The 12,645-nt window shown below is 40.2% G+C and overlaps 1 protein-coding gene across 2 annotated transcripts in view; it reads right to left on the bottom strand.

The window, feature by feature from the left end:
* Positions 1-1,352: 1,352 nt before the first annotated feature.
* Positions 1,353-12,645, bottom strand: part of trappc13 (trafficking protein particle complex subunit 13) — a 24,175-nt gene continuing 12,882 nt past the window's right edge. Inside the window, exons 6-13 of one of the 2 annotated variants that reach the window (XM_037692375.1) lie at positions 10,039-10,111; positions 8,829-8,873; positions 8,474-8,491; positions 4,374-4,507; positions 4,090-4,288; positions 2,974-3,074; positions 2,734-2,881; positions 1,353-1,566 (exon numbers count right to left, since the gene is read on the bottom strand). In XM_037692375.1, the coding sequence (XP_037548303.1) occupies positions 1,459-1,566; positions 2,734-2,881; positions 2,974-3,074; positions 4,090-4,288; positions 4,374-4,507; positions 8,474-8,491; positions 8,829-8,873; positions 10,039-10,111 (826 nt within the window). In that variant the 3' untranslated portion in view covers positions 1,353-1,458. The remainder of the gene's footprint in view (positions 1,567-2,733; positions 2,882-2,973; positions 3,075-4,089; positions 4,289-4,373; positions 4,508-8,473; positions 8,492-8,828; positions 8,874-10,038; positions 10,112-12,645) is intronic. The other variant, XM_037692376.1, reaches the window with a different exon arrangement.

Raw genomic sequence — 12,645 nt, 5'->3', positions numbered from 1 at the left:
GCACAGAATGTCATGATTTCAGCTCTGCCTCCGGCCAGCGCTCTCGGCCACAGAGATCGTGACACACTGCAGGAGGAAACTTCTGCAGCTAAGGGCTGGCAGGTGCAGCAGGTGCTAAATTATTTAAAATAACTTATTTTAAATAAAAATGAATGCTGATCGTGTGGCTCATCCAGCAATCAGCCAATTGTGTGTCATGCCCAATTTTATTTGGAAAAACCACGGTTGAGCAAACCGCCAAGTAGCGAGGGACTACTGTACTTCAAAACCTTGTTTTTAATTATTTTGTAATTTCTGGATTCTGAATTGCCAATTTGCAATTTTTAGTTTTACCATGTTTAACTATTTTTAGCTTGTTTTACCATTTTTAGCTTTAGCAATTCTTTAGCTCATTTTAGGATTTATTTAACTAAGTTATCTTTTCCGGGGTCTTTCTGGGTGGAGTTTGCATGTTCTCTCCGTGCATGCGTGGGTTTTCTCCGGGTACTCCAGTTTCCTCCCACGGTCCAAAAACATGCATGTTAGTCTGATTGGTAACTCTAAATTGTCCCTAGGTGTGAATGAGAGAGTGAATGGTTGTTTGTCTCGTTTGTCTCTATGTGTCCCTGTGATGGACTTGCGACCCGTCCAGGGTGTACCCCGCCCCTCGCACAGTGATTGCTGGACATGGGCACCGGCGACCCCCGTGACCCAAAATGGAAGAAGTGGGTAAAAGATAATGGATGGATGAATATTTCCCTAAATTTAGCTATTCATGGGCGGCTGTGGCTGATTGGTTAGAGCAGTCATCCTCCAATGCGAGAGTTGGGGGTTCGAATCCACCAGCAGTCGCATGCTGAAGTGTCCCTGGGCAAGACACTGAACCCCTCATAGCCTCTGATGTGTGTCCCATCAGTGTATGAATGTGATCTAAAGCTCTGATTAGTCTCTTTAGAATGATTTGTTCAATTAGCTTTGTATAGATCTAGTATAGAGCTGTATGAATGGGTAAATGAGGCACAGATTGTTGTAAAGTGCTTTGAGTATCTTGAAATAAGATAGAAAGGTGCTGTATAAGTACAGTCCATTTACCATTTCATGATTTAAGCTTCTAGTTACTACTCAGCTGCTTTGAGCGTCTGTGCATATTATATTGAGACAAAACAAAATAGTGACATTAATTCAGTAAAATGATAGAAAATTTGCAGGGCATTCTGTATTCTTGAGGTTCACACACCAAAACACAGCATGTTAGTAAAAATAAGTCAAAAATCAAACTTTACAGAGTATTTATTCACACATTTACATGATTATTTTCAACAAATCTGATTTGTATTATTCACAATTTATTTTAAAATTCTGTATCATCGCCTCAGAAGTTGCAAAAAAAAAAGAAAAAAAAAGTGAAATATCAAGTGCAAAATTCCAAAGTTGGTCCAATCATTTCTGAAATGCAACAACAAAAAGTTATTTAAACTTCTAGCACTCATTACTCATAAACGGGCAGACCACACACACTTGTGCGATGTCGTCATATTCGTAGGTCCTCTTCAGAAATGTGTCTGTGAGTCTCAGTCCAGAAATACTCTGAAGCAAGAGAAGAAGAATGTAAGCACAAGTGAGGAAAAATAGAAAATTGTGATTACCGTAATTTCTGGACTATAAGTCGCAACTTTTTTCACATATTTGAACACCGCAGTTTATACAATGCTGCAGCTAATTTATGGATTTTGTTTTTTTTGTTTTTGACAAGCTAACAAGCTTCATCCCGCCAAAACATTTCTCACAGACTCATGTTCGTGCTGCTGTTCGGCGTATTGTTTTTATGCTGTTAGTGCTTAGTGTATTTCTAGCTGATGTTTTTCTGAGTTCATATCTTAGATCTTATTACTGTTTTTCTTTTATATTTTAATACTTTTGTTGGATGTAACTGGGACCCTGTGTACATAATTTCATTCCACCACATGTACCACATGTTGGATGACAAATAAAGAAACTTTGACTTTGGCATTTAGCCTCGTCACACCCGGGCACTCACAGATACCCAATACATGTCTCTCTTGGGGGGATGGGTCCACGTGACTCAATGAGACTACCTGTATAAATAAAGTAAAAAAAAAATAATAATCTGACCAATGGAATTATCTACCAGGTCACACTGGACCAATGAAACAGGGAGGGGAATCCCAACCCCCCCACTCCCTGCGGGCACAACAAAGTATTTGCAGCTACTCAAAATAAGTGTGAATCATGCATTAATGTGGCACTCGGAGCTCGGTGGGAGGCTTGGATAACTGGCAACAAGAAATCATTTACCAAAACTGGACGCATGCAAAAAGCAACTTTTGCTCCAGTCTGCCAGTGGATCCTGAGAGGAGCAGTGCCAAAAAATCCTCCACCAACGGGTTTTGAAAAGCTGCTGCGCGATGAAGAGGACAACACAAGCTCAAGGACATGGAGCGCAGGAGGAAGATGAAGATAGCAATCCATGACTTCCTGGTAGGCTACTGTATTTTAATTTATGTTTTAACCAGCCGTGTTACAGGCACTGTTCAGAAAAATAAAATAAAATTATTTGATTAAAAGTTAAAAAAATATTTCTGTGTAAATATCTCCTGTTCCAACGTCGATACCCGCAGCTTAGAAAACAAGTGTGGTCTATATATGTACAGTTTAGTTTTTTTTAGTGGGCGTGGCTTATATTAAAGTGCACTCAATAGTCCATAAATTACGGTACGCAAGTTTGGAGCTTACCTGCAGACCCTGGACTGAGGAGAAGACTGTGAGGGGCAGCAAGAGGGAGGAACCAGGAGTAAGTTTCCCCAGCTGTCGTCCTGATATCCCCAACCAGTGGACTGAGCTCGTGTTGCACATCTCCAGAAGCAGGTCCATGGTTCTTTCACTACAACATGAAATTTACAGAGAAGCTGGTGGTTAGAGTGTCCAGTCAGGTTACTCATGTGGGAGGTACAGTATCTTTAGGGGGATTTCCACCTGCAGTTGGTAATTTTACAGATGATGTCGAACGGTTCTTCAAGGTTTACAGTGTCAGGGATTATCTCCAAAGACAGCCGAATGTCTCCATATCCTGGAGCCTAAAGAACACAAAAACATTTTGAATTGAAAGTCTAGCTTTCCTTAAAGTAGCGCACATCACCTGCCGCCTTTCATGTCAGGTGTTACCTCCGACTGTTTAACACTGAAAAGAGATTGAGCGTTAAAGTGATTTTGATCAACCCCTGAAAATAATGTACAGTAATGCACAAACTCATGCGATGTCGTGCAACAGCAAGAGGTGACTCTCAGCTACTAAAACATCAAAGTCTAGCTCAATATGCTTAAAACTGACTTGTATTCTTTTAATGCTAGCTGCCATCTTTAATTAAATTGACTGCAAAGGAAAATCAGTTGTTAATGTACATTTAATACACATCGCACTGTCCTATAAGTTGCATCAGTCCATATTTGTCTAATAAAGTGGAAAAATCCATAAATATGTCGCATCTATTATGTGTCACCGCTGATGCGTCGCGTTTGTTACATGTCACCACTGACAATCTGGAATTGTGGGCCAGTGTTGTGCCAAAAATCAATTGGCTGCCAAATGGTGGACGCAGGAGCGTGCACGGGAGGACTTCAACAAGATTAACACTTAAAAACAATTATTTGTTTGCTCAAAATTATAGTAAAGGTGTGTCTCAGAGCTGGACAAAGGTGGCAGGCTATGGCAGGCAGACTGTGTCATTAATAGCCACTTTTACCTATTACATGACACAGCAGCATGCCAAACTGCTCGAGTGCCATCTAGCAGCTGAAAATGGTTGTGTTCAATATTTTCAGTCGGAATGAATGGAAACGGTCATATCTCAGTCAAAAATTAGTTTATGAATATGAGAAAAAAATCCATACATGCGTCACTTCAGCGTATAAGTCGCAAGGCATGAAAGAAAACGGCGACTTATCGGGCGAAAAATACGGTAAACACACACGCACGCACACACGCACACACACACACACACACAGAGGCACAAATTGTATCCTTTGCCTCTAGTGCTTCGGCAGCAGTCGATAAAGATAAATAAATAAACAGCAGAAAAGTGTCAATGGTACCATTCTCTGCAGCTGACTGGTCTGCAGCCTCCCTCTCTCCCCGAGGTTGGTCTTCCAAACAATGTCGAGCTTCCCGATTACCGTCACTCCTTTAATGACACCGGCCTTCTCTGCATACTCCGGCTTTGGTTTCAGGCAATACAAATACTGCCGTGTGTCCATAGGCTGCAGGTAGGACATTTTACCAAACGTAGACTCTCTGCCAAGTGACAAGTTCCAAATTAGCATCAAGTTTAAATACAGTTTTTGTTTTTTTAATTCAACACGTGGAAAAATGCCTTTACCTCTGATTCTCACAAGTGACACTGTTGAGTTCTGTAACATTGTACATCATGGAAGGTTCTAGAGACACTTTCTCCATGAACATGGGTGAGGTGGTGATGTTCTGGATCTGAGCTTCCAGAAACACTTCATCTGTCTAACACAGAGGCGATGCGTTACATAAACTCTTCTCATTTACCATTATAAGCAAATACACAATTCTGACAGGTGAACTGAGCATCGTCCTTAGCTACTGAAGTTTGTGCAAAATGTTACTGCATCAAAGGAGAAGTTCACATTTTGCAAACTGTTCCTAAAGCTGTGTATTTTGTGGTTACTGTAATTTTCCACCTGCTTTCACTGGTTGTGATGGTCAGAGAATACTTCCCTGTAGAGCAGGGAGCACAGTCCACACGTAGAGAAAAACTGTTTTACTGGACCTGATGGAGCTTCAGCAGAGTAAGGACAAACTATTTTTTTTTTCTAGAAATTTAGTCTGAAAGACAAACTAAAAAGAGGTGAAAATGTCTACTAAAATGTAAACAATAACAACAAAATACAAGTTCTTTTTCTCTCTCTCTCAAACTGATCTTAACTTCATGCCTGTTTTGCAGATGTGCACCGTTTTGCTTGCTCCCACTTCTTCTGTCAGATTTTTGATATCTATAAGATTGTTCTAAAGTTATTTGCCTCTCTCCATAAGATTATATCAGTGTTCAAACTGTAAGAAGGTAAAAACAAATGTGAACCAATCCTTTGAGCTGTTCATCAGGTGATGTGAGGGCCTTTCAGTGAATATTTATCAAATATTATTTACCATTACATGAATTAAACTCTACCAGGTCGGCTCAGTGTACCTTTGGCCACATGTTAGTATAAGTGTGCTGCCAAATGAAGGAGAAGCTGCACATTAACAATGAGCTCAATAATTTAATTTATTAACTAGGTTCTTTAAAATGTTCTCCAAAACGTCACATAACTGTTTTTGTATTTCCAATTAAATACCTAATTCAGAGTCTGAGCACCTGGTTCTCAACTGGAAAATGGTGGACGGCTCCCTCTGTGTTGGGGGTGAGGCAGACTTTAAGTATTTGGGCATTTTTTTTCCGCACATCTGATGGTATGACGGAGCGAGGGATGGATTGATGGGTCTTTGTCCACAGTAATGAGTGTTGCTCTGATTACTTGTGAAGAATAAAACACAGCTGAAAGGTGAAACTCCCAGTTTACTAGACCACATTTGTCATGAGGTATGGATTATGATCAAAATAATGACATTCTGGATGAAGCCACTGAAATAAGCTTCCTTCTTAGGGAGGCTAGACTCTGAGGAAGGTGAGGAGCTCTGTCCCCTCTGGTGGTTTTCCAGGCATATCCCACTGGGAGGAGACCCTGGGGCTGACCCAGAACAAGCTGGAGGGATCTTTTATCCTATCTGACCCAGACCTATCTGGAGAGTGCTGCTGGGGAGAGGGATGTCTGGTTTTCCCTCCTGGATCTATTGTCCCCATGATGTGACCACAGATAAAGAGAAGAAAATAGATAAAAGGATACTTAAATCAGTTATTTTTTTTTAATTTTCATTATTTATCCAGAAGACGTTGCAACTGATGTGGGGTTTTTGGTATACAAAAATGTTTAAATGAGGTCTCTTGTGACCATGAGAATCTATCTGGAGTGCTAAATTGGTCATTGCACATCTCGTGGTGTCTCTGAGCAGGACACCTTATCCCCAGTTGCTCCCCAGGCGCTTTCCATAGCTGCCCACTGCTCCACCTGGTGGTGGATGGGTTAAATGCAGAGAGCCAATTTCGCCATTGTATGGGAACATACAATGATGACAACACATAACACATTATTATTATTATTATTCTCCTCGACACATAATATCTGGTACTACATAAATATCTGGTACTCACGGTTAGTTTTCTTGTGCACACAAGAAACTATCTTGTGCACAACAGATAATTCTTTTGTTAGGTGAGCCACATGTTCTTAACCTCATGTTCTCCAACAATGGCTTCAGAAGAATATATATCCATCTTTCTGAAAACTCTAAATATTAATTAAGCCTTCCAAAAATTCAAAGAAAATTGTTGGTTATATAGACACTGACAAGAATGTTCTAATCTAACTTAAGATCAAAATATAGCTCACATAGATGTCTTATGTGACTTTCTGAACAGAATACCTAAATTGCACTGGATATTCTCTTGTGCAGAACAACATCTTGTATGAATCACACACTTTTCTGGTCTGCACAAAATATTATACATGAGTACCAGAAGCAACTGGGATGAGATCAGCTCCTCCAAATCTGAGGCCATGGTCAGTCAGAAAAGGATGGATCGCCTCCTCTGGGTAGGGGGTGAGGTTCTGGCTCAAGTGGAGGAGTTCAAGTATCTCTGGGTTTTGTTCATGAGTGAGGGAAGAATGGATTGTTAGAATGACAGACAGAGCCGTGCAGCTTTCGCAGTATTGTGGACTCTGTGCCGGTCTGTTGTGGTGAAGAGGGAACTGAGCTGCAAGGGGAAGCTCCGTGTTGTTTACCTGTCCGTCAATGTTCCTACCATCATCTATGGTCACAAACCTTGGGGTAGTGAGCAAAGAACAAGATCACGGATACAGGTGGTCTAAATGAATTTTCTTCACAGGATGGCTGGACTTTCCTTTACAGACAGGACGAGGTTCAGTTATCCAGAAGAAACTCAAGAGTAGAATTGTTCCTCCTCCACATCGAGAGGAGCCAGCTGAGGTGGTTCAGGCATCTGTTAAGAATGCCACCTGGACGCTTTCCTAGAGAGGTTTTCCAGGCATGTCCAACTGGGAGAGGAGCCAGGGAAGACCCAGGACACACTGGAGAGACTTTAGCTGCTTTGCCATAGATAAGTACAATTTGCGTCGGCTCTCGGTTCTCTGATCGGTTTTTCTCAGGTGTAGATGAATTGCCACTGTGACTTGTTTCCCCGCTCTGTGGATGGGATCATTATTGAAAAGTGGGCGGGCATCATCACTGTAATCTGACTTTAAATTGTTTAGCTTGTCTCAGCAGTGCTTAAAGGTCCGGGTGTAGCCATGCTGCACCGTCATCTCCAATATCTTGCAGTAAATTTGATCATTTCTTGTAGCGCCTTCCAGCTCGCTTTGAACAAAATAGTTCCATAAACTGGTCTGAGTGGGGGTGGGTACCAGCATTGGGCAGGCCCTTAACTGGTGCAGTCTGGTGCAGAACCGATGAGGGTAGAGACAGTGGCAAAGTGCCATTTGCCTCGGTCTGCCTGAGAACGACTAACTCCTCCCAGAAGAGCTGGAAGAAAGAAACGTCTGAGCATCCCTGCTCAAGCTGCTGCCCCCACGACCCGACTCGGGAACAAGCGAACGATGGATGATTTGCCTTGACATGATTGTTGTTTTACTGTTTAAGTAAGCTTTTAGTTGACGCATTAGGAGAACAACTCTGCCAATTATTTTTTTTTTACTGAGATCATCTGTGCAACCTCTGCCTCACCAAGAAATTCAAACAGGAAAAAGCAGAGATTAGTTATTGTCTGAAACTTATGACACGTGAACCCAATTAGAATGTCTGTGTAATCAAAGTTTAGCATTTCTGCTCCATGCAAAGCCAAACGTATTAGAAATAATAAATATTTCAGCCACATTAGACCGAGTATGAGTCAAATGACTAGAACAAGACGGTATTTTATTTTCTTAATCATTATTAATAAGACTTGGTTTGTTCCATCAAACATTCAACTTCAAATTACAAAAACTAAAAATGAGATTAAAGTAAAATCATCCTTAGTGGCATTCGAACAATATTATTTGAATTTTTTAGATTAAGATTTAACATAATCAATATGGTCCCACCCACCACAATTTGACAACACAGACGTCAGGTGCAACCCCACCCTGTATGTGATTTTGCAAGAAAGCATGAAAACAAAGAAAGGGCAAATCAATGGATGTTCAATTTGTTCATCTTTAAAGAGGTTGAAAACATTCAGACGTATCCTTCCATTATTTAATTCTGCACCTTTCTTTGAGTTCAGAAGCCAGCGTGGTGTAGCAGAAACAGGTGAAGCAGCAGCTAACAATCAGCCACGAGAACAGAAAAAGGAATTACCACAGAACTCAGGTCACTCTAATGGAGAAAATAAAATACAAGACTCAATGAACAAATGAAGTTACATGCAAAAGTTGATGACAATGAATGTTTGCAGTCAAATACAAATAAGCTACTACATAAAAATAAGAAATAAAAGGTAAAAAGCTACTGATAATTGCCTCTACTTAAAAAAAAATCTTGTTTTCCAGCTTTTACATTTTCCAAACAACAGAAACAGACAAATTTGTAACTGGAGAAACAAGAGATTTTAGATGAGGTCTAATCTAATGGAAATGTTCCCATACATGACATGAAACATAAACTGAAGCACGTTAGGTTTACTCTTAAAATAATAATATTTGTGTGTTTTTACCTCTGCATTGTAGAACTTTGTCTTCACATCCAGTGGCTTTAAAACCTGATTTAAAATACATTGAAAACTAAACGCTGGAGTTTTATCACACTGTTTTTCCACTCAGCTGAATTAAAAACACTTCTACTAAGAAAAATAATAATTATTTAAAAAATCAAACTAAAAATTACACTTCAGTTCTCTCCAGATGACTGTAAGAAACCAAATCACACAAGCATGGGTACCGTATATTCTGCCCTAAACGTGGCTCCGCCCTATAAGTCGCATCAGTCCAAATATGTCTAATAAAGTGGAAAAAACAAAAATACATTGCTTCGCCAAATACGTTGCATCTATTATGTGTCACCGCAGACGCATTTGTTACGTGTCACCGCTGACCACCTGGAAATGTGGGCCGGTGTTGTGCCAAAAATTGATTGGCTGCCAAATGGCGGTCGCGGGAGCGTGCACAGGAGGACTTTAACAAGAATTTAACAAGATTAACACTTAAAACAATTATTTGTTTGCTCGACATTATAGCAAATGTGTGTCTCAGTTTAACTTTTACTTAATAAATGCACTTTGACGGTCAAATCAGCTGCATTTCAAAAGTATTATCTGCCTCGGTGCTACGGGAGTGCGCAGATGGGGAGGACATCAGAAAGAGGAACGCTGTGCATTCCTTCGAAATTTAAAAAGATAAGCACCTCAAACAATTATTTGTTTGCTCGACATTACAGTAATGGTGTGTCTCAGTTGAACTTTTCCTTAATAAATGCACTTCAACCGTCAAATCAGCTTCATTTTGCCGGGACAGCGCAGCGAAATGAAGCTGATTTGACGGTTGCTCAAGGCGAGCTGGACGAAGGTGGAAGGCTATGGCAAGATGATTGTGTCATTAATAGCCACTTTTACCTATTACATGACACAACGGCATGCCATACTACGCGGCTGAAAATGGGAGTGTTCAATATTTTCAGTCAGAATGAATGAAAACGATCATATCTCAGCCAAAAATTGGTTCATAAATATGAGAAAAAAATCCATAAATACATCGCTTCGGCGTATAAGTCTTAGGGCATGCAAATTATGCAAAAAAACGCAACTTATAGGGCAAAAAAACACGGTAATTGTATTTGCACTGTTGTAGCTTGGAGGCATTTCTTCAGACCTCTCAAAGAATCTCCAAGTCCCCACTCAACTATTCTAATGAGAACAATCAATATCTCACCTGGAATTTGAAGAACTTGCGAAAATAGAGCTTCTCCCCGTACTGAGAGGTGTAACTGACTGCACAAACTAAGCTGGAAGTTGGAAGAGAAGAAGCCAAGTTTTAAAACAAGAAAAAAAGAGGTTGTCATGTTTGTGCTGAACGTATAGAAATATAAGAGGAGTTTGGTTTCACACTTGTGTGAGAATAAAAAGACAAATCCATGTGGAAACTAAAGGCTTTCATTCCTTGAAGTCATTTATATACTGTAGTCCCTCATTTATCACTAGGGTTTCCATTCTCAGCCCTCCGTGATAAGTGAAAAACCGTGAAGTAGGAATAGTAGTACAAGTAGTAGTTTATTTTAGTATTTTACATGTATATATATATATATATATATATATATATATATAGAGAGAGAGAGAGAGAGAGAGAGAGATAGAGAGAGAGAGTGGGAGAAAGAGAGAGTGGGAGGGAGAGAGATAGGGGGAGAGGGGGGCTGAAGAGAGAGAGAGGGGGGGGGCAGCAATGGAGGAGGGGGCGTACCAAAGAAACCATCTTATCACAAGGAGAACTGGTTTGTTCCACTTTGGAGTGAGATGTTGGGGGGAAGAATTAGTTTTGTTGTGTTTCCTTGACTGATGAAGCCTTCCAGACCGAAGGCGAAACGTTTCAGCACAAAAAAAAAAAAGAAACTGTTCAGATGACCTGACTGAAAAATGTTGGATTGTATACATGGATTATTGAGCATGGACTTTGTTATATACATCAATGTTTCCCCTACCATGATACAAGCGGGGTGCCCCACCCCGTCAACAGAATTGAGCACCCCGCATACCAAACCAAACTTGCCCCCCCACCTGCCCTCCCGGCAATGACATAGCACTAAGCTAGCAGCGAGAAATACAGGTTCTCTAGCTAATAAGCTAAAGGCAGCACTCACGTTGCCTCTTCCCTCATGCTAAACACCCCCTGCCCGCACTCAGACAGCAGTTTTGTACAAGCTGCGCTCAGACAAGTGTCCGTCCCCCCATCAACAAAAATCGTGGATGAGATGAGCACCCTGCTATGGCAAGTTAACTAGAGGAAACACTGTACATATATATATATATATATATATATATATATATATATATATATATGTATATATATATATATGTATATATATATGTATATATATGTATATATATGTATGTATATATATATATGTATGTATATATATAACTTTTTAAATGATGCTGGTATTTTAGAAAAGTATTAATCTGGTTTTAGGACGAACCACAGTACAGAGACAGCCCTATTAAAAATTGTGAATGATTTAAGGTGTAATCTGGATTCACACAAGCTCTCAGTTCTTGTTCTATTGGATCTGACTGCAGCCTTTGATACAGTAGATCATCAAATTCTTCTAAATAGATTAAAACACCTGGTCGGTCTTTCTGGTACTGTTCTTCTGTGGTTCAACTCCTATCTCACAGATAGAACCTTTATGGTAAGTATGGATACATGCACCTCGCAGATCCATGAAGCCAACTATGGCGTCCCCCAAGGCTCTATTTTAGGCCCCCTACTTTTTAATTTGTACATGTTGCCGCTTGGTGGAGTCATCAGGAGCCATGGGATAAGTTTCCACAGTTATGCTGATGACACACAGCTATACATCTCATTATCTCATGATGACCCCCGGCCAATCACTGCACTTTTTAATTGCATTTCAGACATAAAGTCCTGGATGGCACAGAACTTTCTCCAGCTAAACCAGGACAAAACAGAAGTTTTAATCATTGGACCGGAGGTTCAAAAAGAAAATACAATTCAGAAATTACAATCTCTGTCTTTAAAACCTTCCAAAAAAGTAATAAGCCTGGGCATTCTTTTTGACTCTGAGCTTACTTTTATTCCACATATCAAACATATAGTCAAAACAGGATTTTATCATCTAAAAAATATAGCCAGAGTCCGCCCTCTTCTCTCTTTTACTAATACTGAGACTTTGATGCACGCTTTTATATCTAGCCGTTTAGACTACTGTAATGCACTGCTTTCTGGTCTCCCTAAGAAAAATTTATCCAGCCTTCAGCTTTTACAAAACTCTGCTGCTCGTGTGTTAACCAAGACCAGAAGGCAAGCTCTTATTACACCTGTTTTAAAATCATTGCATTGGCTCCCTGTGCGTCTCAGTGTTGATTTTAAGATTCTTTTAATGATTTTTAAATGTCTCAATGGTCTCGCACCATCTTATCTTGCAGAGCTGCTATTACCCTATGAACCCCCGCGGACACTAAGGTCCTCTGGCACTGGACTACTAAAAGTTCCAATAGTCAGAACTCACACTTACGGTGAGGCCTCTTTCCAGTACTATGGCCCCCGTCTGTGGAATAGTCTGCCGGAGAACCTGAGGGCCGCAGAAAATGTTGTTTTTAAGAGCAGGCTCAAGACCCATCTTTTTAACTGTATTTCCTGAACTGGTTCATTTCTGTTCAGTCTATACATTTTCCATACAATTTTATTTTGTGTGTGCTGTTTGCATTTATTTTGTGGGTTTATTGTTTATAATTCTGTACAGCACTTTGAGCTGCTTTTAGTATGAAGGGTGCTTTATAAATAAAATTGATTGATTGATTGATA

Source organism: Nematolebias whitei, chromosome 18 (assembly GCF_014905685.2).
Source record: "Nematolebias whitei isolate Nwh7 chromosome 18, NemWhi1, whole genome shotgun sequence".
Lineage (NCBI taxonomy): Eukaryota > Metazoa > Chordata > Actinopteri > Cyprinodontiformes > Rivulidae > Nematolebias > Nematolebias whitei.
This window is presented reverse-complemented; position numbering and strand designations above follow the sequence as displayed.